This window comes from Mytilus galloprovincialis, chromosome 3 (assembly GCF_965363235.1).
Source record: "Mytilus galloprovincialis chromosome 3, xbMytGall1.hap1.1, whole genome shotgun sequence".
NCBI classification, from domain to species: domain Eukaryota; kingdom Metazoa; phylum Mollusca; class Bivalvia; order Mytilida; family Mytilidae; genus Mytilus; species Mytilus galloprovincialis.
The window spans coordinates 28,252,107-28,278,207 of NC_134840.1; the positions used below are offsets into that span (position 1 = coordinate 28,252,107).

At 31.3% G+C, this 26,101-nt stretch overlaps 1 protein-coding gene across 2 annotated transcripts; it reads left to right on the forward strand.

The window, feature by feature from the left end:
* Positions 1-2,049: 2,049 nt before the first annotated feature.
* Positions 2,050-25,523, forward strand: LOC143067614 (peptidyl-prolyl cis-trans isomerase B-like). 2 transcript variants are annotated; one of them, XM_076240987.1, is made up of 4 exons: positions 2,050-2,486; positions 19,548-19,749; positions 21,817-21,936; positions 24,795-25,523. In XM_076240987.1, exons 1-4 carry the CDS (start codon positions 2,427-2,429, stop codon positions 25,031-25,033), a joined length of 621 nt encoding a protein of 206 aa, XP_076097102.1. In that variant the 5' UTR covers positions 2,050-2,426; the 3' UTR covers positions 25,034-25,523. The 2 variants fall into 2 exon arrangements, with proteins under 2 accessions (XP_076097102.1, XP_076097103.1); XM_076240988.1 differs by lacking the exon at positions 2,050-2,486 and adding an exon at positions 18,193-18,225.
* Positions 25,524-26,101: the final 578 nt, after the last annotated feature.

Genomic DNA, 26,101 nt, shown 5'->3' on the forward strand with positions numbered 1-26,101 from the left:
GTTATGTAATTTTTTTGTTGCACCAGTCAAAAACGCTACTGATCGCTACTTTTTTCTTACATAATTTTATTGCTATCTTAATTCGATGATGGACACCGATTATCCTGTTATAGTGACAGTTTGATATGACTACATTTTCTGGCATGGGTTTATTAACCCCTGTGGATAACATTGAAATTAACTATCTGCAATGTATTTCCATGGAAGTATTATGTCAATATAATACTTCCATGGTATTTCCAAAGGCTTAATATAAGTTGCATGCTGAGCGGCGGCATCTTCTGTGAACAGCATGAAATATCCAACCGTTTGAAAAGTCGTTGTTTCAAGAATGGATTGCGTCAAGTACTTAGCTGGCCACCCGCTGGTTGATGCTCTGCAGTCACAGATAAGAACGAAAACCAGCAGGGGGTCACTTTAGTTACCATACTTCCATTGTTATGCAATTACAAACTGCCTTTACAAAACGTTCACATTATGGGGAAGAGATAATCTAAAACTAAATTGTATGTAGAGATAAAACAACATGCAATAAGGAATGTGTTGCTATAGTCATTCTTGCAGGTTAAAATAAAAGAACAAAAGATTTTTTTCTTTAAAACTCAATGTCGTATTCAGAAACGAACTTTTTATTAATAAAGTTAGAGCAACACAACTAATATCAATTTAAAATAAGAGTTTAAACTATTTATTATTGTAACCTTAACCTTTTACCCAAAACGAAATGTTTTATTTAACTGTTTACACAATTCAATCGATATTTTAAAAAAACCTCTGTATTTCAATGATTGCTGTTGTTTTTAAATAGATAAATAGATTGATAGAAACTTTAAAAACCAAAAATGATAAGCAAGACAAGACATACAATTGTAAAAAAAATGTTTCAGCATGCAAGAAAGAGATTTTTGTCATTAACTTTATTCTAGTCTACAATTTTAGAGAGCGTCAATTGTTGAAGACGCATACATGTAAAAATATACCTAGGTGAGCGACGCAGTCTCTTTTGAGACTTGTTTTATTAATCGATCATAAAAGTTGGTTGAAAACTTTACAGTTTAGGGACAACATCAAAAGTTCAATGTAGGATAAAAAACTTAATTCACATAGTTTTTTCACTGACCCCCCCACCCCCCTCTTAACTTAATTTGGGAAAAAATGATTTACCAATAGGGATATATGTAAAAAATCGATTTTAGATATACAAACTTGCAGAACTTTAACCCCCCCACCCCCAAACTATTTGATTTAAGTTTTTTATCCTACATCGATCTTTTGATGTCGTCCCTTACCTGTAGCTAGGGTTCCCATGTATATATATGTCCTATAGTTAATTTTGATTTGTGAGGATCATATTTAAAGTTCTGTGGTCCGCATAATTAGTTACCTGTTTATGAGGGGGGATTCAGCCATAGACCAACGATTTATCTTTTCTTTTCAAGTGGTCTTAATTTCACACTTTTCATTAATCATTATAAAAAAGGGCAAAGATACTTAAAAGAAAGTCAAAACTCAAATCACAAAGAGAGACAGGCATAATAGTGATCTAAAATGAGAATTGACTGGATCAATGATAGTGCAGGCTTAAATAAAGATATGGCTAAACTTTCGGAGACGAAGTTTTTAGCATGTTTAGTGATTTAAAATTAAAATGGACAGGATGTATAACAGTACTGACTCCAAATTAATGTACGAAGAGTCCGTCTATCTGTGTTACATAACGATTTGGCACTGTTGTCTTTCCATTCAAAACATGATGCGCAAAATCCGTACTCAAACGTTTATCTTCAAAGACAAATCCCACTGGAACTAAATATCGGTGAATGATCCTGAATTGATATTTCACTGACAAGATAAGTTCGGTATCATTTCAAGTTCTTATAAACAATCAAAAGCTGATTGTTACTTTTTTTAAGCTGTTTAAACGAATGCAATAAGTATTTGTTATAAAATACACTTTTTAGAACCACTCACATACTAACTTGTACGCATTATAAGTGGCAATATACATAATCATCCCAATACACCTGATATGAATGCCGGTTGCAATTATTTAACATTGTTTATAATATATGTAAGGGAATTTATAAATTCCAACAAAGTTCAGTGATTTGTAAGATGATTTTTGTCATAAGTATCTGGAAGCTGGGGCCTAAAGAGGGGTCACTTAAACATGTTAAGTGGTAGAAATGTTTCTACATATGTTTCAGGATTTATGATGCGTATCTACAATATTTGATCAAGTGAGTTTTGTCTTGTACATGTATATCTAAAATACAAGCATTTTTTGTTTATGCCAACGCAGGTTTACACGTGCAGTCATGTGGCAAAATGAAAGTTTACTACTCATGCGCCGATTGCACGGCGGATTATGTTACTCAACTGTTTAGACTGTAAACGTGGCATTCTTTTCACATCAGCATCAAGACATGGCGACTTTCAGTTGGAACCGATCTCTCCTTTTCTTCAGTTTCATAGCTCTTTCACTGGTAAGAATTTTAACATTATTTATTTTTAAAAATGCTTTAAGATGAAAGTTTCAGCATATCTTCTTATTAGTACAATTTCGATGGGCTAGCTTTCTGTAAATTTTCAAAGTCTGTAAAAGTTACATTCATTTTGCATACGTTCATGAATATATGTTAATACTATGCCTACACGGGGTAACTTTAATTGTTTGCTTAAAAACTACGACTATGACAGTCAGATTGAAGGGTTATATAAGTGACAAAGATTCAAATAAAGCTTTCATTGCTTTGCTCCTTATTAGAAACTTTTTTCATTAATAAATTATCCCTCTTTTCAATAGGGTGCAAGGCCCGGCCTTGTTTGTTTTGTTTCTATTTTACGTCCATTTCACTCGAGTCTCTCTCTCTCTCTCTCTGTTTATGTTTTGGAGTTCCGTGAATAATTGTAAATGCTATCAGTCGACATTAAGCATGTTTACCGGAAGAGTCTACAAGAACCATTATCTGATGATATAAACCAGAGACGTATATATGTCTCTGTATAAACTTTATATTTTTTCTGTACCTTTTTTTTATTCACATTCCCCCGATTGTACGCCTTCATGAACCTCCTACTGCGGAGAAATCTCATTATGATAAATCCTTGTACAACAGCTGATCTGACCAGGACAGCTGGAGAGAATTCGTGAATTTTAATCTGGTACTATTAGTATTATCCTTTATTGATTAATAATCATTAATGAATTTGTTTTAAATTAACATGTCTACGTATTAAAAATAAGGTTTGTTCAGTACGTGTTTTTTCGTGGAATAAAAATACATCAACAAGTAATTCTGGGGCCGTATGCATAAAACATCTTAACTTAAGTATTCCTTAAACTTAGATTTCACTAAGAATTTCCTTAGTTAAGTCAAATTCTTAAATGGTATGCATAAACTTACTTAAGTATTCACTTAACTAAGGAATACTTAAATCGGAACCTTTCTCTAGTTACCGTATGATAAATATTAGCTCATCACATGTACTCATCCGTGTAAAAGTTTGTTATGATTATTTTAATTTATTGATCAATGCATGCTTTTATTTTAAAGAGCTGGGGTTAAATTAATATAGACATGTAAAACAATTCAATAGAACGTAACATAGTTTAATGATGTACAATTGGCGCATATAAGACAACGCTTTTTATGGTTGATGCTTTGACGGATGAGCATTGGTAATCCAAAACTTTCCTCTACTTAATCTTTAATTATCTTTCATGGGTGTAATATTTTCTGGAGACAACAATATGTTTTAAACTCTAACAAAACATGATCAAGGTTAAATCAGTGGCGTAGCACAAGACTGAGTACAGCATTGTAAGCATGCATGTGCTAACAAATAATTTTACAAAACACTTTTTTTCAATAAAATGTTCACTTATCGTTGAGCTTATTATGCGCTGCCATCTCCCTGTTCAGAACCCTTGCCTACATTTGCTTATAGTTTAAAAAAATCTATTTTGATGTGAAATTAACATTTTTATCACTTCCCTTTTACAACAAAAAAAGGGGGAGGGTAGATTGTTTTCCAGAAATCCATATACAAACTAGGATATATTTCAAAAGTCCTACAATCTTTACTAAAACAAATTATTACAGTAAGTATATTCTCTACATCTTAACGAACTTAGAAATATTTTCGAACCGCAATATATCTCTCTGAATATATAAGGTAATATGAAAAAATAGTTTAAAACGAGTAAGGTATCACAAATACCTTATATAACCGACGAATTCCATGGGGACTTCTGACTGCCGTAACAGTGATTCCAAACAATCAACCCAATTGTTTCATATCCCCCCCCCCCCTCTTTTATGAAAGAAATCCACCTCTGGTAGGTCTTAAAACTTTTCGATATTGTCCCGGTAAGTGAACAAAAAATTAGGGTATGCCCTACATCTTTAGAATAAAACTGAATTGAAAGTTCAAATGACGCACCACCCCAACCCAACCCCATCCACCCTGCAAAACAGAAACCACCCCCACACATATATAAAGTGTGGTTTTTCATGCTCTCTTCATTCCTTGATTCGGTTTTTAACTAACGGTTAAAATTGATACCGCGCGGTGTATTTTAATAATTAAAAAAAATCCGTGCACGTACAAAGTAAACAAAAGACAAAAAGTACCATGAATTACATGTGTGTAACACTCAGTACTTTTCGGTATACATAACATCGAGATTAGGAAATAGTATATATAACTACCCACTTTTATCTCTTGATTTGTTGATTATACGTGATTCGAAGAAAATAACGATGATCTTTAATATTTACTTATTATTTAGCAATAAATAAACGAATAATTAGTTTATTACTGATATATATATTAATCAATCAAATTGTAGGTAACATAATAATGTTCTACCAAAAACACAAACTTTCGACTAATTTTTAACTATTTTTGAAAATTTAAGGTAGCTCTATAGGTACCTTAGACTTAAGTGTTATCTTAGGCGTTTCCTTAGTATAAGGAGTTTTATGCATACCACTTAAGTTTTGTGGGCGTGACTTAAAACAACTAAGATTTTACTTAGGAAATACTTAGTTTAAGATTTTTTATGCATACCACTTAGATAAAAAGGGCGGAGTTTCCTTAACTTAAGTGTTTACTAAGGAAAATCTTAACTTAAGTAGCTTTATGCATACGGGCCCTGTCTTTCACTGCTGTACTTGTGCACTTATTTGATTATTTATTGTTATAATTCAATGTTGACTCTTGTGGTTTATTTTTGAAATATTGTTCATACACACTTGGTGTTTGAAAAACCATGGAAGCATTATTTTGACTTATATAAATAAATGTTAAGAAGATAAGACAAAAACATATTGTATATTGACACCTCAGATTGACACATATTAATGAAACATGTTTATAATGTTGTATATCGAAAACATTTATACAAAATACACTTACTGGCATATCTATGTTAAGGATTGTATGCATATTTGTGACATTTTCAATATTGGCAAATTTTACACGATTAAAAAATGACGTGCCCTCAAGTCATCCGCAGATATCCGTTTCATAATAGTTTGCATGAGTAACTTTGCATCGTGGTAATGGCAAAGTCGAAGCTGTTTTGAAAAGCTGAATTAGCTTTGTAAAAAGCTTTATATTGCAAAACTATTAGTTCTCTTAACAGCTTGCAGGGTCAAAGCTAATTATGTAAAAATGTTTTTTTCATATTTTTTTAACAAAAAATGAATACTATTTTTAGGCTCACAATTTCTTTTTTTAGGTGATATATTATAGATACCTTCGAAAGGCATGTTTTTTTTTTCTAAATAACCTGCGTTTTTACCTTTTTGTCATCCGATATATATTGGCAAGTGTTTTTGGATTTATTATCGGTCAACTTTTTCATTCGATTTGTTTATTGATATACTTTTTGTTTGTACGCCTCGGTTGGTTTGTTTGCCTGCTTTTTTGGTGTTAGAAAAGTTTGTCTTGGTACCCTGACGTATTTAATATCGAAATATAGGTATTTAGCGTATTATACTTTGATTATTAAAAAAAAATTATAAAAATATTAAGATGGGGTATGGTTGCCAATGAGACAAATCGCAACAAGACACCGAATGACATAGAAGTTAACAATTATAGGTCATTGTACGGCCTTCAACAATAAACAAAACCCATACAGCATAATCAGCTGTAAAAGGATCCGACACTATTCAAACGAAAAAAAAGATAACGGCCTGATTTATGTACAAGATAATGAACGACAAACTTATATACATCAACGAATGACAACCACTAAATTACAGGCTCTGGACTACAGAATTTATCGAACATAAACTAGTTTTAAGTTGCCAGTAAATCAGGAATACCAATTATATTATACTAGAGTGTCCCGATTTCAACACTAAATACCATTTTTATCAATATCTCCCCTAATAATAGCCTAAGTTCATGAAGTTATAACAGTATAAACCTTCAATGATAATGTTAATGATGTGTACACGAGTTGGATCTTTTGTGTATATCTATTGCAATATCTGTCAGATTATATTATACTGTATAATGTATGATGATTGTTGCTTATATATTGTGTGTGCATTTTTAAAAGTATACTATTATTTTATCTACAACATTTACATGCGCATGATGCCATCCAACAGTGGCAAAATAATGAGTTTATTGATGGTGGCCGCAAAATGGTAGAAGTACTAGACTAAGTAGTGAATGGTATCATGTATAACCCCTGTGGGGACTTGATTGCAATAATAAATTTATGATATGATAATATAGTCTGAAGTCATACAAGCTTTTTATACGACCGCATTTTTATTTTTTTTTGTGGTCCGTATATTGGTATCACGTCGTCGTCGTCCGAAGACATTTGGTTTTCGCACATTAACTTTAGTATAAGTAAATAGAAATCTATGAAATTTAAACACAAGGTTTATGACCACAAAAGGAAGGTTGGGATTGATTTTGGGAGTTTTGGTTCCAACAGATTAGGAATAAATAAATAAAATAATAACATATTTATAAGTACATAGAGTATTATAAAGTTATATTATACACAATATACAATTGTATTTAAATAATAATGAAAAAGCATATTAATTTGAACAAGTGATGAAAAATTTGTAACATTTTTTTTTAAAAGATACAAGTGTATTACTCATTTTTATTTCATTTGGTAAACTGTTCCATATTTGAGAACCTGAATATGTAAATGTTTTCTTTAAAAAATTTGTTTTTGGTTTTGGAAGATTTAATAGTTTTTCATCAGTTGAACGTAAGTTATAATTTTGATTATCAGAAAAATGTAAATTTTCTTGTAAATAGTTAGGAACCATACCATTTAATGATTTAAATACAAGTATTGCCTTTTGGTATTGAATGCGTTTTTCCACATTTAACCAGTGTAAACTATTAAACAATAAACTGGATGATGTCATTATGTCAGCTTCTACTATAACCCTAGCAGATTTCTTTAATAACTTATTAAGTTTATTTATTCCACTTTCACAACAGCTTCCCCATATATTGCAACAATAATCAAATAATGGCAGAATATAAGCATTAAAATAGATAATACGTATATGCATAGGTAAATATTTTCTTATCTTTTGTAATAAATTGATTCTGTTTGATATAGTACATGACATTTTATCTATCTGCTGATTCCAATTTAGGTTTTTGTCAATATATAAACCAAGAAGTTTTTCACAATCTACATTTTCTATTTGTTCATTTGAAATATTGATATCTAAACTGTTTCCAGTTGAACAAAGCCTTTGTTTTGAACCAATAATCATTGATTTACACTTTTTGGCATTTAATTTCATACAATTTTGCGAACACCAGTTTTCAATTACATTAATATCATTTTGAAGGTTAGAAGTTAACTGAAGTAAATTATTACCTTTACAATGTAATGTAGAATCATCTGCATATAAATCTATTAATGAATGTTCTATATTAAGTGGTAAATCATTGATATATAAAATAAATAACAGAGGGCCCAGGATAGAACCTTGTGGTACCCCAGTTTTTATGCATTTAGTATTAGACATGACGTTATTGACCTTAACTTGTTGGCTTCGTTCAAACAAGTATGACTTAAACCAGTCTAGTGTACAATTTGAAACATTATAGTATTCAAGTTTTTTCAATAAAATTATATGAATAACCAGATCAAAAGCTTTCTTTAAATCTAAAAATATAACTCCGTTTATCTCTCCATTATCTATATTTGCTAACCATTCATCTACTAATTTAGTAAGAGCAGTAGTACACGAATGTTTAGGTCTGAAACCTGACTGTGTAGTATTAAGAAGGTCATTACTATTTAAAAATATATACAAACTATTAGCTATATGTCGTTCTATAATTTTTGAGAGACAAGGCAAAACTGCTATTGGTCTATAATTATCAGGATTACAGGCATCGCCACTTTTAAAAATTGGGCAAACTCTTGCAGTTTTAAAAATACTTGGAAATTTACCACTTTTGATGCTTAGATTAAATATATATGTCAAGGCTGGTGCAATGACATCGCTGCACATACTCAAAATATTTGGTCCGACATCATCTAAACCAGTTGCTTTAGACTTGTCAAGTTTTTTTAAATACATGTTTACATCTAGGGTCCAAAAGGGTCCAAAATTAAACTTTGTTTGATTTCATCAAAAAATTAATTATTCGGGTTCTTTGATATGCCGAATCTAACCGTGTTTTTAGATTCTTAATTTTTGGTCCCGTTTTCAAATTGGTCTACATTAAGGTCCAAAGGGTCCAAAATTAAACCTAGTTTGATTTTAACAAAAATTGAATTCTTGGGCTATTTTGATATGCTGAATCTAAACATGTACTTAGATTTTTGATTATGGGCCCAGTTTTCAAGTTGGTCCAAATCGGGGTCCAAATTAAACTTTTTTTTATTTCAACAAAAATTGAATATATGGGGTTCTTTGATATGCTGAGTCTAACCATGTATTTAGATTTTTATACGACCGCAAAAATTTTAATTTTTTGGTCGTATATTGCTATCACGTTGGCGGCGTCGTCGTCGTCGTCGTCGTCGTCGTCGTCGTCGTCGTCCGAATACTTTTAGTTTTCGCACTCTAACTTTAGTAAAAGTGAATAGAAATCAATGAAATTTTAACACAAGGTTTATGACCACAAAAGGAAGGTTGGTATTGATTTTGGGAGTTTTGGTCCCAACATTTTAGGAATTAGGGGCCAAAAAGGGCCCAAATAAGCATAGTCTTGGTTTTCGCACTATAACTTTAGTTTAAGTGAATAGAAATCTATGAAATTTTGACACAAGGTTTATGACCACAAAAGGAAGGTTGGGATTGATTTTGGGAGTTTGGTTCCAACAGTTTAGGAATTAAGGGCCAAAAAAGGGCCCAAATAAGCATTATTCTTGGTTTTCGCACAATAACTTTAGTATAAGTCAATAGAAATCAATGAAATTTTAACACAAGGTTTATGACCACAAAAGGAAGGTTGGGATTGATTTTTGGAGTTGAGGTCACAACAGTTTATGAATTAGGGGCCAAAAAGGGGCCCAAATAAGCATTATGTTTTGTTTTTGCACCATAACTTTAGTATAAGTAAATAGAAGTCTATGAAATTTAAACACAAGGTTTATGACCATAAAAGGAAGGTTGGGTTGATTTTGGGAGTTTTTGTCCTAACAGTTTAGGAATATAAAGGGGCCCAAAGGGTCCAAAATTGAACTTTGTGTGATTTCATCAAAAATTAAAAAAATGGGGTTCTTTGATATGCCGAATCTAACTATGTATGTAGATTCTTAATTTTTGGTCCCGTTTTCAAATTGGTCTTCATTAAGGTCCAAAGGGTCCAAAATTAAACTTAGTTTGATTTTAACAAAAATTGAATCCTTGGGGTTCTTTGATATGCTGAATTTAAAAATGTACTTAGATTTTTATACGACCGCAAATTTTGAAAAAATTTTCGTCGTATATTGCTATCACGTTGGCGTCGGCGTCGTCGTCGTCGTCGTCGTCGTCGTCGTCGTCGTCGTCCGGCGTCCGAATACTTTTAGTTTTCGCACTCTAACTTTAGTAAAAGTGAATGGAAATCTATGAAATTTTAACACAAGGTTTATGACCACAAAAGGAAGGTTGGTATTGATTTTGGGAGTTTTGGTCCCAACATTTTAGGAATTAGGGGCCAAAAAGGGCCCAAATAAGCATTTTCTTGGTTTTCGCACTATAACTTTAGTTTAAGTTAATAGAAATCTATGAAATTTTGACACAAGGTTTATGACCACAAAAGAACGGTTGGGATTGATTTTGGGAGTTTTGGTCTCAACAGTTTAGGAATTAGGGGCCAAAAAAGGGCCCAAATAAGCATTATTCTTGGTTTTCGCACAATAACATTAGTTTTAGTAAATAGAAATCAATGAAATTTAAACACAATGTTAATGACTACAAAAGGAAGGTTGGTATTGATTTTGGGAGTTTAGGTCCCAACAGTTTAGGAATTAGGGGCCAAAAAGGGACCCAAATAAGCATTTTTCTTGGTTTTCGCACCATAACGTTAGTATAAGTAAATAGAAATCTATGAAATTTAAACACAAGGTTTATGACCATAAAATTACAGAAAGGTTGGGTTTGATTTTGGGAGTTTTGGTCCCAACATAATAAGGGGCCCAAAGGGTCCAAAATTAAACTTTTGTTTGATTTCATCAAAATTGAATGATTGGGGTTCTTTGATATGCTGAATCTAACTGTCATGACTGTGTATGTAGATTCTTAACTTTTGGTCCCGTTTTCAAATTGGTCTACATTAAGGTCCAAAGGGTCCAAAATTAAACTTAGTTTGATTTTGACAAAAAATGAATCAGTTAGGTTCTTTGATATGCTGAATCTAAAAATGTACTTAGATTCTTGATTATTGGCCCAGTTTTCAAGTTGGTCCAAATCGGGGTCCAAAATTAAACTTTGTTTGATTTCATCAAAAATTGAATAAATGGGGTTCTTTGATATACCAAATCTAACTGTGTATGTAGATTCTTCATTTTTGGTCCTGTTTTCAAATTGGTCTACACTAAAGTCCAAAGGGTCCAAAATCAAACTTAGTCTGATTTTAACAAAAATTGAAATCTTGAAGTTCTTTGATATGCTGAATCCAAAAATGTACTTAGATTTTTTATTATGGGCCCAGTTTTCAAGTTGGTCCAAATCAGGATCTAAAATTATTATATTAAGTATTGTGCAATAGCAAGTCTTTTCAATTGCACAGTATTGCGCAATGGCAAGAAATATCTAATTGCACAATATTGTGAAATAGCAAATTTTTTTTTAATTAGAGTTATCTTTCTTTGTCCAGAATAGTAAGCAAGAAATATCTAATTGCAAAATATTGTGCAATAGCAAGATTTTTTTTTAATTGGAGTTATCTTTCTTTGTCCAGAATCAACTTAAATCTTTGTTATATACAATATACAATGTATATTCACTTTTTACTACCAACTGATAAATTAAAATAATCTTTACCATTCAGTGATAACATGCAGTTTTTTTACATCTTAATATTTTATGATGTATTTAAATGAGTAGTTATTGTTGCAAACTCCATTAGAAATTTTAATTGAGATTAGTTTTGGAATAAGGGAAAGGGGGATGTGATTAAAAAAATTGGGTTCAATTTTTCTCATTTGAAATTTCATAAATAAAAAAGAAAATTTCTTCAAACATTTTTTTGAGAGGATTAATATTCAACAGCATAGTGAATTGCTCTAAGAGTAACAAAAATTTTAAGTTCATTAGAACACATTCATTCTGTGTCAGAAACCTATGCTGTGTCAACTATTTAATCACAATCCAAATTTAGAGCTGAATTCAGCTTGAATGTTGTGTCCATACTTGCCCTAACCGTTCAGGGTTCAAACTCTGCGGTCGTATAAAGCTACGCCCTGCGGAGCATCTGGTTAATTATTGGCCTAGTTTTCAAGTTGGTCCAAATGGGGGTCCAAAATTAAACTTTGTTTGATTTCATCAAAAATTGAATAAATGGGTTCTTTGATATGCCAAATCTAACTGTGTATGTAGATTCTTAATTTTTGGTCCAGTTTTCAAATTGGTCTACATTAAGGTCCAAAGGGTCCAAAATTAAACTAAGTTTGATTTTAACGAAAATTAAATTCTTGGGCTTATTTGATATGCTTTATCTAAATATGTACTTTGATTTTTGATTATGGGCCCAGTTTTCAAGTTGGTCCAAATCAGGATTCCATATCAAGTATTGTGCAATAGCAAGAAATTTTCAATTGCACAGTATTGCACAATAGCAAGAAATATCGAATTGCACAATATTGTGCAATAGCAATTAATTTTCAATTGGAGTTATCTTTCTTTGTATAGAATAGAAGTTGATCATATATGTTGGAAATTTGCCAGACATGACTATGATGTCATTTTCTATTTTTATTTGCCAATAACTTTTTGTAAATAACTTCATTGGAAATTTGCCAATATAAAATGTTGCTGATGAAGCTTTTTTTATACGACCGCAAAATTTGAAAAAAATTTCGTCGTATATTGCTATCACGTTGGCGTCTGCGTCGTCGTCGTCGTCGTCGTCCGAATACTTTTAGTTTTCGCACTCTAACTTTAGTAAAAGTGAATGGAAATCTATGAAATTTTAACACAAGGTTTATGACCACAAAAGGAAGGTTGGTATTGATTTTGGGAGTTTTGGTCCCAACATTTTAGGAATTAGGGGCCAAAAAGGGCCCAAATAAGCATAGTCTTGGTTTTCGCACTATAACTTTAGTTTAAGTTAATAGAAATCTATGAAATTTTGACACAAGGTTTATGACCACAAAAGAACGGTTGGGATTGATTTTGGGAGTTTTGGTTTCAACAGTTTAGGAATTAGGGGCCAAAAAGGGACCCAAATAAGCATTTTTCTTGGTTTTCGCACCATAACGTTAGTATAAGTAAATAGAAATCTATGAAATTTAAACACAAGGTTTATGACCATAAAAGGAAGGTTGGTGTTGATTTTGGGAGTTTTGGTCCCAATAGAATAAGGGGCCCAAAGGGTCCAAAATTAAACTTTGTTTGATTTCATTAAATTGAATAATTGGGGTTCTTTGATATGCCGAATCTAACTGTCATGACTGTGTATGTAGATTCTTAACTTTTGGTCCCGTTTTCAAATTGGTCTACATTAAGGTCCAAAGGGTCCAAAATTAAACTTAGTTTGATTTTGACAAAAAATGAATCAGTTAGGTTCTTTGATATGCTGAATCTAAAAATGTACTTAGATTCTTGATTATTGGCCCAGTTTTCAAGTTGGTCCAAATCGGGGTCCAAAATTAAACTTTGTTTGATTTCATCAAAAATGGAATAAATGGGGTTCTTTGATATACCAAATCTAACTGTGTATGTAGATTCTTCATTTTTGGTCCTGTTTTCAAATTGGTCTACACTAAAGTCCAAAGGGTCCAAAATTAAAGTTAGTCTGATTTTAACAAAAATTGAAATCTTGGGGTTCTTTGATATGCTGAATCCAAAAATGTACTTAGATTTTTTATTATGGGCCCAGTTTTCAAGTTGGTCCAAATCAGGATCTAAAATTATTATATTAAGTATTGTGCAATAGCAAGTCTTTTCAATTGCACAGTATTGCGCAATGGCAAGAAATATCTAATTGCACAATATTGTGAAATAGCAAATTTTTTTTTAATTAGAGTTATCTTTCTTTGTCCAGAATAGTAAGCAAGAAATATCTAATTGCAAAATATTGTGCAATAGCAAGATTTTTTTTTAATTGGAGTTATCTTTCTTTGTCCAGAATCAACTTAAATCTTTGTTATATACAATATACAATGTATATTCACTTTTTACTACCAACTGATAAATTAAAATAATCTTTACCATTCAGTGATAACAAGCAGTTTTTTTACATCTTATTTCCTTATCTTATCTAAAATGTTTTTAGATAATGTATGTTGGACATTTGCCAGACATGACTATGATGTCATTTTCTATTTTTATTTGCCAATAACTTTATGTAAATAACTTCATTGGAAATTTGCCAATATAAAATGTTGCTGATGAAGTTTTTTTTATTGTTTTATACAATAAACAATGTATATTCACTTTTACTACCAACCAATCTTTACCATTCAGTGATAACAAGCACTTTATTTTACATTTTAATATTTTAAGATGTATTTAAAAGAGTAGTTATTGTTGCAAACTCCATTAGAAATTTGAATTGATATCAGTTTTGGAAAAAGGGAAACGGGGATGTGAAAAAAGGGGGGGGGGGTAAATTTTTCTCATTTCAGATTTCATAAATAAAAAGAAAATTTCTTCAAACATTTTTTTGAGAGGATTAATATTCAACAGCATAGTGAATTGCTAAAAGGCAAAAACAAACTTTTAAGTTCATTAGACCACATTCATTCTGTGTCAGAAACCTATGCTGTGTCAACTATTTAATTTTAGATTTAAAAAGTTTGAAGAAGAAATCTTTAATTGTAAAATTTGTAAAATCTTGACATTTGTTTTGTGTAAAAAAAACCCATGTAATGTCAAAAATTTGATCACAATCCAAATTCAGAGCTGTATCACGCTAGAATGTTTTGTCCATACTTGCCCCAACTGTTCAGGGTTCGACCTCTGCGGTCGTATAAAGCTGCGCCCTGCGGAGCACCTGGTTCCTTATCTTATCTAAAATGTTTTTAGATAATGTATGTTGGACATTTGCCAGACATGACTATGATGTCATTTTCTATTTTTATTTGCCTATAACTTTGTGTAAATAACTTCATTGGAAATTTGCCAATATAAAATGTTGCTGATGAAGTTTTTTTTATTGTTTTATACAATAAACAATGTATATTCACTTTTACTACCAACCAATCTTTACCATTCAGTGATAACAAGCACTTTATTTTACATTTTAATATCTTATGATGTATTTAAAAGAGTAGTTATTGTTGCAAACTCCATTAGAAATTTGAATTGATATCAGTTTTGGAAAAAGGGAAACGGGGATGTGAAAAAAAAGGGGGGGTTTAAATTTTTCTCATTTCAGATTTCATAAATAAAAAGAAAATTTCTTCAAACATTTTTTTGAGAGGATTAATATTCAACAGCATAGTAAATTGCTCAAAGGCAAAAAAAACCTTTTAAGTTCATTAGACCACATTCATTCTGTGTCAGAAACCTATGCTGTGTCAACTATTTAATTTTAGATTTAAAAAGTTTGAAGAAGAAATCTTTAATTGATTTGTAAAATATAGACATTTGTTTTGTGTAAAAAAAAAACCATGAAATGTCAAAAATTTGATCACAATCCAATCACGCTTGAATGTTTTGTCCATACTTGCCCCAACTGTTCAGGGTTCGACCTCTGCGGTCGTATAAAGCTGCGCCCTGCGGAGCACCTAGTTGATATTTGGGCCTTGTTTTCAAATTAGTCCACATTGAGGTCTAAAGGGTCCAAAATTGAAATTTATTTGATTTCATCAAAAATTGAATTCTTGGGGTTCTTTGATATGCTGAATCTAACCATGTATTTAGATTTTGGATATTGGAATATGATAGGTAAATGTCAATTTAAAATTTTTAAGTTCTTAGACCACATTCATTCTGTGTCAGAAACCTATTCTGTGTCAACTTTTTAATCACAATCCAAATTCAGAGCTGAATCAAGCTTGAATGTTGTGTCCATACTTGCCCCAACTGTTCAGGGTTCGACCTCTACGGTCGTATAAAGCTGCGTCCTGTGGAGCATCTTTTTTGGGAAAGCTAATACCTGTTTATATCTGGAAGTTTATTCATCAAGTAGATTCCAAACACCAACGAAGTTTATCTCTATCAGCAGACGAACATTGTTTAATAGATTAACTAATATTCAATCTGATCTGATATGATCTAAAATCTCTTATCTTGGACTAATGTATTTATCTATTAATCCCAGCTCCTACATTTTAGAAAGAAATCTTGGGACAATTCTGCAACTACAATGCTGTCTTCGTGGACGCGCAAGGCGGCTTCTGAGGACTCGTAACGTTCTGAAACGAGTTTACAGACAATAAACTCTTTGGTTGCCAAATGTTACGGTCACCTTTGTAATAAGACTTAAAATACTACAGATATTTTTGAAGAAATAAGAAATACTACAAATATTTTTGAAGAAATAAAACTTCTTATTAATATTCAGCATTGCATCACTTTGCGTCCGTCCTCCGTCCGTCCGTTGTCTGTCGTCCGTAAACTAATCTTAAAAAGTATTTCTCCTCTGAAACTGGGTAATGGATTGAAACTAAATTGTACAAGTTTGTGATTTTCATCAAGGTTTTATCAAACAATATGGCCGCTCTTGCTAAAAACAGAACATATAGTTCAAACGTCATTGTTGGCTAAAATCTCAAAAACTATGTCTTATTGTTTGAAATTGATTTTGGGCATCTCTTGGCCATTGTTTCAAAAAACTATAGGAGCTATGTTAAAATATGAATGCAAAAAATATTCAGCACGACATGTTCTCTACCTTGAAACATTTTACAAAAATCTGAAGTCGCTGTATTGAGTTAAAACTAATTAAAAGCTTGGTTAACATTTTGTGAATTCTGCAAAAATAATCAAACGACTAAATGTATCCAACCAAAGCAAACGTGAAAGTCGCTTTACTTATTTTTGAGTTATTGCACCTGACATATATATTTTCTTTTATTTCCAAATGATGTTTGTTATTGTGAAAACTGTAGGTGCTAGGTTAATAAAAAGGGATAAGGATGACAAAATGTATCTACCCTGATAATTATAGAGTATTTGTTTTGGGGTTATTGCCCTTAAATATAATGATTTGCAGCTTTTGACTGTTATTGTGACAAATATAACAGCTATGTAAATTGCAAAAAAAAAGATCATTGGAGTTACTACATATTGAAAGATATACTGTTTGCATTGGAGAGCAAATTGAGCTTTTGTCATCACTTCGCGTCCATCGTCTATTTGTCTTTTAACTGTCGTCTGTCGTCCGGCATCCATATCTTTTCCTTAAAAAATCTTCTCTGAAACTGTTCAATTGTTTGAAACCTAAGTGTGTCTGATTCATCTATCCGGGAGGGCAAGTACGCAGTTCGTTTTTGTTTGTCTATGCTGTTTAACCTTGTCTAAAATAGAACATAGGGGTCAAACTACAGGTTTGGCTAGTATTTAAATAATAGTTATAAAACTATAACAATAAGAGAAAATCTGAGTAAAATAGTCAGCACAACATGTTCTATAAAAAAAAATCGGTTGAAAGTGTAAACCGCAAAAATGACCAGCATGAAAAGATGTATAATTCTTCATGAAAATTGAAAAAAATATCTAATTACTTGATTTTGAGTTAATGCGTCTGAAATATATTTTTTCACAATTTTTTGCAGTTATTGGATTTAATCGTGAAAATAGAAGCCAGGTTAAAAGTTTAATTTTCAAAAAAGACCATGCAGTATCTACCGTGAAAATTTCAACAACAAAAAATCTTTCAATCTGTGTGGATTTATTACAACCTGAAATAAATTTTTGTTGTTATCGGCTATTATGAAAACTTTATGCTGATATTGTGTATTGCAAAATTGATCAGCATGACAATGTCTATCTACTCCGAAAGTTTCATTTTTTTCTGCAGTTTTGGCTGTTATCTATAACAAACTTTAGGAGCAGGTTTCACATGTAAATGGCAAAAGATTTTCCCACAAGGTGATCGATGCAGGCAGAAGTGTGCCTCTTTTTTCCCATTTTTTGTTGCATTTTTTGCTGTGTATTTGAAAACAATCATGACTAAAGGAACTCATACATTAGCAATCATACCACATCTTCTTTTTTTATATAGGCTAAGATTAAAAAATAAAATGCAAAATGTTAAACAGTCTTTTTTGACAAGATTTACCTACTTACTCTGAAAGTTTGACAACTTTTTCAGTTATTTTCCCTGAAACGTTTTTTTTTTCAGTTTTGGCTGTTATTTCAAAAACTATAAGATCTAGTTTAAACAGGTAAATTACAAAAAAAAAAATAATCAGCAACACAAATAATTCTCATATGTGTATTATTAAACTGGATATTTTTTCGCCAGGTGAACTTCCGATGTTTTCTATGGTTCTATTTAAGTATTCGAAGAAATTGTTTCTTTGCTTATACTTCTTTCTTTTTTGAACTTAAGTTTTGCGGAATTAACAGTAGAAACATTGGACAAATGGGTTTTTACTCACATGTGAGTATATTATAATATAATAATATTGTATCATTCTGTTTTGAACTATTTATAAAAAAAAATTCCCCAATGATAATGCATGTAAAGGCATGCCACGTTTAGCGGCGATGAATATGGCGGTTACGATTTTCTACCCTTTATACTACACTACTACACAATTTATTAAGAGAAAAGTGTATAGTCAGTGAAATGGTTTTCTATGAATCTGGGTGCAACTATATCTGGTGTAGTCGAAACAGGTTTTTTCCCCGGTAATAAAACTTCTAGCTTATGTTATGAATTCCAATTAATGGCAGAGGTCACATGAATACTAAACAAAATGCCATTTGATAAACTTTTATACAGTCCAAGTAGATATTATATGCTCTGTAAACAATCCATTTTTTTTTTAAATATTATAATACACATTTAAACGGTTAATCTGAAATCTTTTTAAAAAAGTCAAACATTAACCATTGTCTTTTTTATACCTTGAAATATTTCACATGGTCACTTCCATACCATTTTTTTGATAAACCGGATGTTTTTTTTTTTTTGTATCCTATCGTTTTCAGTTCCTAAAGGGTTTTGTTCCGTTGGCTCTTTCGTAGCAGCATGGAAATATTATATTTTCAATATAATATTTCCATGGTAGAAGTGTGTATTTCTCAAATAGCTGGACAGTGAAGTCTCGATCTGATACCAATGAACGTAATATTTTCTTCCGAATAAACTTTTTCGACAGATGTAGAGACACCATAAAATTTTATTTCAAGTAAAGGGATTTTAAGTGGTACTTTGCATTCAGCATTTTAAGATTTGCCTTTCAAATCTCTGCTGTTGGTAGTTAGTCACCGCGTCTAGTATTTTTTGCGATATTTATCACTTCTCTAATCTTGAGTTTGAAAGAATAAGAATTTTAAGATTTGCCTTTCAAATCTCTCACCTTATTGACAAATATTCAAATGTTTATGCTGTTTGTGGTTAGTCACCGCGTCTCATATTTTTTGCGATATTTATCACTTCTCTAATATTGAGTTTGAAAGAATATGCAAATAGTAGTTTTTCTGTATTATAGTTTGTTTTTGGCATTTTGATACCATGTCTTCTTGTATTGTTTATAACTTTGATGTATGAAATATACGTGAAAAGTAAAGAAACCGTAATTTAAAGGTACATGACGACATACTTTCTTATTTACAGGTTTAGTACTTTCATGCAGTTTGTTTTCATTAACCATGGTTACTGCGTGCATTCTTTTATACGATGTAATTTATGATTTAGATGTCTTTGTACTATATTTGATCTTCACTTTATAATAACCCCCCTTTTTTTCAATTCAGGCTGGTAATTTGACAGTAACAAAGAAAGTGTTCTTCGATGTTTCAATAGATGGCAAACCACAAGGAAGAATAGTGATGGGATTATTTGGAAATACAGTTCCAAAGACAGTAGAAAACTTCGTTGCCTTGACAACACATAGTAAAGGTTACGGATACAAAGGCAGCAAATTTCATCGTGTCATTGAAGATTTTATGATACAGGGTAAAATGATAGATATTATATATACATAGTTTTAAGTAAAATAATCTAACGTACGCATTTAATACCAGAAGAAACATTTGATAAACACAAATTATGGCATTCATAATAAACACATGTCCTATATATAAAGCAGACAACGATTTGTTCACTTTTAATTTTTCAACTTTTTATTTCTTAAACTTAAATCTACAAATAAATCAACATGACCGGATTTGTCAATGGATTGTTTGTCGGAGTTATTACGCTAAACGGTTACTAAATTATTGGAACTTTACGATATTTACTTACATAGAAAGAAAGAATACAACATAAATGATAAGCTAGATAAGTAAAGATCATGCTTCCAATAAGAAAGCATAATTGATTGCAATAAAGGAAAAATATATAAATATCAAAATGGCATATTTTGCCAAATGAGCGATAAAGGTTCTTAGAAGCATCTTGTTCAAATAGTCATTACTATAAGTCTTGAAATTTACCGAATTTGATTGGATCGCCAAAACCTTGCATGCCTGGCCAACCCATTCTTTACTGTAAAAGAAAGATATTACTTTCATTCCAAAGAAGTTAACACATTTGTAACGGTTTCTTTTTATTTCAGTATAGGCCTACATATTTTTGTTCACAAGGAAATTTACTTTTAAGTTCAGTTTGACAGTTCAATATATTTTTTTTAAAGTTAAAATAATTTAGGGCTATATTTTTATTTATTGGTCCAACAAAGTATAAAATGAAATACTTAAAAATCAACAGACTCCTCCTACAAATGATAGGAAGTTTTCACTTTGCTGGCTGTTTGCACATATATTGAAGATGTGCATGTGGTCAGGGTTTTGATTTTGATCAATTATTGCTGTTTTGGGAGAAAGTTGAACTTTGTTATTTTTGGAGTATCCATTTGTATAAGAGGTAGTCCTACAGTGAACTATAAACTTATGTGCTCCCATGCTCAACTTTGTGTATTTTAAAATAAAACTTTGCATCTGCGGGGGCATCATTTGTGTCTCCCATACACAATAATATTTCAAAGAAAGTCCAACATCGACTTTGTTATAATACAGTTACTTCAGAGTGGAGACTGGAGTGGGAAAAAAGGGGGGGGGGGGCATTTCTTTGTCTAGTTTTAAAATGTGTCCAATGACTCCGCCTGCAACCAAGACGGCTGGCATGGCCTAAAATATAACATAGGGGTAGAAAAATCAAGTTTTGACTATTATTTTGAAAACTGTTATAAATAACGAAAATCCGACTGGACAGAAATGATCAGAATGTTGAGCTATATTGTCCATTACGTCAAAACTGTCAGAGGAATTCTTATAGGATTTTGTTTTAATTTTTGCCTATTATCTTGAAATTTATAATAATTATAACAGTGAAATTTTAAACTGCAAAAATAATCAGCAAGACAAGATCTACAAATAAGTTTAGTGGTCGAAATCGTCAGTCAACGCCTTATTAGAATTATTGCCCTTTGATGATGATTTTTACCAAGTATTTGTGTTCTTGTCTTTTATCTTAGAATTGTAATGGATAGATACAAACAAGCAAAAATGATCAGCAAGACAAGATTTCTATTTAGACAATATGAACTAAATTGTCTTGACAACTCCTTACTGGAGTTATTGCCCTTTAAGGACAATTTATACCAATTGTTTTGTGTTTTATCTTGTGTGATAAAGTAATGATAGATAAATAGAAACTTTAAAAAACAAAATTCAAAAATAATCAGCAAGGCAAGATCTACGAAGCCTCTTATAAATTCCTTTTATTATTTCTCTCATAAGGATGTTAATTTGGAGGATTGAGTGCTCAATAAACTGGTGCATGTTTTATGAAGAACAGCAATTAACAAGCGTTCCTTTGTTTTGTCAATACATGTAGTTTCTATGAATATTTAGTAATAAAATCATTTACAATGAAAAAAAAATCCAAAAAAAATCAACAGCTTCAGATATGAAAAAAAGTTGAATTGATCAGAGACATTTCATGCTTTGCAATCCCTCTAAAATCCCTTTATATTTACATACTATATCTGCTTTAACCAGAGAATTCTTTGATACATTATAGGTGGTGACTATGAACTTGGTACTGGTTACGGCGGAAAGAGTATTTATGGAGAATTTTTCCCAGATGAGAACTTCAATGTCAATCATTATGGACCAGGATGGTTGAGTATGGCAACCATGGGTAAGTGATATGTACTGTGGGTATCAATCATTACAAAATATAGGTTCGAGACATGTACTGGCATTGGTGAACAATAAAATGTATTCATCATGTCTTCATAAAATAAAGAACTGGTCAGAGGTTTAACCACCAAGTTTAAGAGGTGAAACACCGAAACATAGAAAATAAAAACACCATAAAAGCTTAAAGATAGAAAACGGTGACCAACCTGTTAAAAGTTGCTAAGTACTCGTCCAGTAATATTTAAAAGAGAATAATAGCCAATCGTCGCCTGTTTGAGTGATGTTTTCTTAACGTCCAGTGACAAATATATCATGCGTGCTCAAAACGAAAACAAAATTAATGGGTACTGGTAGGTTCTACATTTTAGTTTTGACAACCGGGATAAAGGGCAAGAATTTCGATAGCCATCCGAAAATGAGAGAGAGTATGTTGGAAAATGGGCAGAATTTTGCCTTGCCACAGACCGCCAACAACCCCAAACGTATTGTTGCAAGGGGTTTTAGTTGCAGTTATCATGATACCCTCTCTATTCTATGCATTGGATTGAAAGTCCCAAATTCGACCAACAGTGATTGTGTATTTATACATCTCACACAACCCAACGTCGTTTTAAAAAGGTGTTTCTGTCGGACAGAAGCAACCCAAGGAATGTATGTTTATTCCATTCAACCCTCGGGGTCATTTTGAAGTGATGCATCTGCTGTGATGGAAATGTTTGAGAATTTTTAACAATGGTCCCTACATGAGCTGTTTTCCTTTGATTTACAATAGACATTATATATTTCACGTAATAAACTCACCCATAGTTTCCATTTGAGTCTAAACTTATCCATTTTCTGACTATTTGTTTTGCATGTTTAAGGTAGCACAATACAAAGATTTTTTTACTTCCAATCACTAACCTTTGAAATGCTGTAACTTTCTTATGAATGCATAGAAAATAATAAAAGAGGTATATATAGATAGATAAAAGGTTAATCTTTTAAATAAATGCAATATTTGTATTATGCAATCATTATGTAGTCAATTATTATGTAATTAGTGGCAAAATCTGGGTAAGTTCACTTGAATGAATTTAGCTCTATCATCTCTTTAACTATAGAGAAAATTTTAACGAAATCTTAATCAACACATCATGGGCTTCAAAAGGGTGTCTCAGATTGTCTCTATGGTATTCTATTCTCTCATAAATCTCTAATTAGTGTAAACATTCTGACCACATTAAAGAAGATAATGTTTAATTAGGTGTAAAATTTGTTCTATACATTCTATCTGAAATCTGAGACACCCTTTTGTAGATAATGGCCATAGGAACAACATATAATAAAATCAACCCTCTAGGGATACCTATGCAGAAGCTAATTTCATTTGAAAATGGAAATTTGGTGAAAAATATTTTAGACACAGTTAACATTATAATTGGTTACATAATTGTTGCATAATACTAACATTGCATTAATTTGAAAGTGTAATCTGTTAGCTATCCAAAACTACCATTTTTATAAATTTTCAAGCATTATTAAGAAAGTTACAGCATTTTAAAACTTGGGAGTTGGAGTTATAAAATTTTTGTATTGTGCTACCTTAAAAGCTTATCCCTTTTTTCTTTTAAACTTGGTGGTTGTAATTTTCACTTATTCTTTATTTTTGGATTTTATTCCTATAACAATGTCACAACTTTAATATTGTAATCTTGTGTTTAATAAGTTTTATCAACACTTATGTTGGTTCATTAGAGCAATACTTCTTTGCAATACGTATGTAAACTTTGAGTACACTAGTGATATTTGGCATGGGTCATTTTACGTATACATATATACAAACACAATGCGTAACCTTTTGCTAAGCTCAGATTTTGTTTGAAAAATACATATATTCAGTTAACTGTTTATGTGTCATTTTGTTTATTATATCAACTTTTTTTAAATCAGTCGCCCATGGAATATGCATTTATATCACATAGATGATTCAAATTTGGATTCATTTATTTTGCAGGTCACATACTTTTTGGTGTGATATCTCTATTTCAAATTTAACAAGCCAATAGGTCCAGTTTTCAGGAAAAATAACAAATCCATGTTAAGTTAATGGGGCTCGGAATTCTGTTAAATTGGGAAGACTGCTGATTTTTTCTTCAGTTATTTTACCAGCTTATGAGTGCAGTAAGTATACAGAGAAGTCTTTTTGCACAGACCAGTTTTCAACACCAGCCGCGACTAGTAGACATACCGAATTGGGGTTTCTTAATGAAGTTAAATCGGGCATAATTTTCTATGTACATGAATTTTGATGCAATATCACTACAACAATAATAGAGGTGTCTAACATTACTGTAGAATGTTAAGAATCATTACAAATATGATCATGACATTGATGGTTTTGGACCGTTTTCTGAACTAAATATACAAGAAAGTCACGAGAGTGAAACAAGCACATGATCGAATTTTCAACGTCATTTTAGTATGCATTAGAAATAATTCTTTTTTAACATGCTAACTGAAAATGTGGCCTGGAAGAAGCACTAAGATATTTAAGCATTTATATGTTTGTTTTATAATTTGGTTTAATTTTGCTATTGAAGACAATATTTCAATTTTATTTACATGGTTTGGTAAAAAAAAATGCATATATTTCATGTATTTCTTCAGTTAAACAACAAATAATGGCTCTTATTTATCCTACTTATTTTATTTTGATATGGAACCACATTTCCCCTCACCCACGTTGTTACTTTTTTTTTTTAGCCCTGATGGACCTCTCATTCTCGAGTTTAGGATAATTATGTCCGTTTTAAAATCGATACATTCTTTATTGCATATCTTGTAATTGACAACATTGATAATTGAATTTTACAGGAAAAGACACCAACGGATCCCAGTTTTTCATCACAGCTAAGAAGACCTCGTGGTTAGATGGTAAACATGTTGTTTTTGGAAAAGTCCTTGAAGGAATGAAAGTAGTAAGAAAAATTGAATCTCAGAAAACAGAGGAGGAAAAGCCATTAACTGACATTGTAATTACAGATTGTGGACTTATAACAAAACCTTTCAAACCATATGAAGAAACTGCAGAGGGTGTACCAGATACAGTTTAGAGGAGCAACACTTCACAATTTCTCTACAATGTCATAGTTGTTAATTAAAACTTTTGCAGGGATATTTGTATTTTTTTCAGCAAGTAAGCTTCATCTTCATATTCAGAAACTAATACTTACACAATATGGGAGAACTCATACCACAGAGAAAACTAATACTTAATTATATGTGAGAATTCATACTTATATCATAAAACCGATATGTTATAGACATCAATCAACATCAACAGTAATATAATGAAGAAGTTATATCATTTTTGTATTTTAACTAATTTCTAGATTTTATTCTAGAAGAAAAAAAAAACAATTTATGAATTAATAACATTAATTATATGTATATTAAATAAGGGACAAACATTCCTTTTTTTTTCATCTTAACTTGCAAATATTGTAGCATTGTTGTAATATTTTAAATACCTGTATTATGTGATATGTCTATGCAATGTGTCATAATGAATTTTAAAAGTACAATAAATTACATATTTTGTTATTTCACATATTATTCTATTAATAACTGAAGGAATATCATTAAAAATGAAAACAAAGAATATTTGGGGAAAGGTGTATGAAACATCACCAAAAATGAGGCAAATGGAAACGAAGCCAAACCAAAATCCTGAAAAACTCTAAAAATAAGGAAGATGCCTTAATATAAAAAAAGAAGATGTGGTATGATTGCCAATGAGACAACTCTCCACAAGAGACCAAAACGACACAGAAATTAACAATTACAGGTCACCATATGGTCTTCAACAATGAGCAAAACCCATACCGCATAGTCAGCTATAAAAGGCCCCGAAATGACAATGTAAAACAATTCAAAGGAGAAAACTAACTGTCTTATTTATGTACAAAAAATGAATGTAAAACAAATATGTAACACATAAACAAACGACAATCACTGAATTACAGGCACCTGACTTGGGACTGGCACATACATAAGACTATTTTCTTTAAATTTGAAAAACGCTATAAAGGCATGTACCAAAAGTCGAAGCAAATGGGAAATATGCTTATCCTGAATAACATACCAAAATGGGAACACATATATATGAGACATCACCCTTA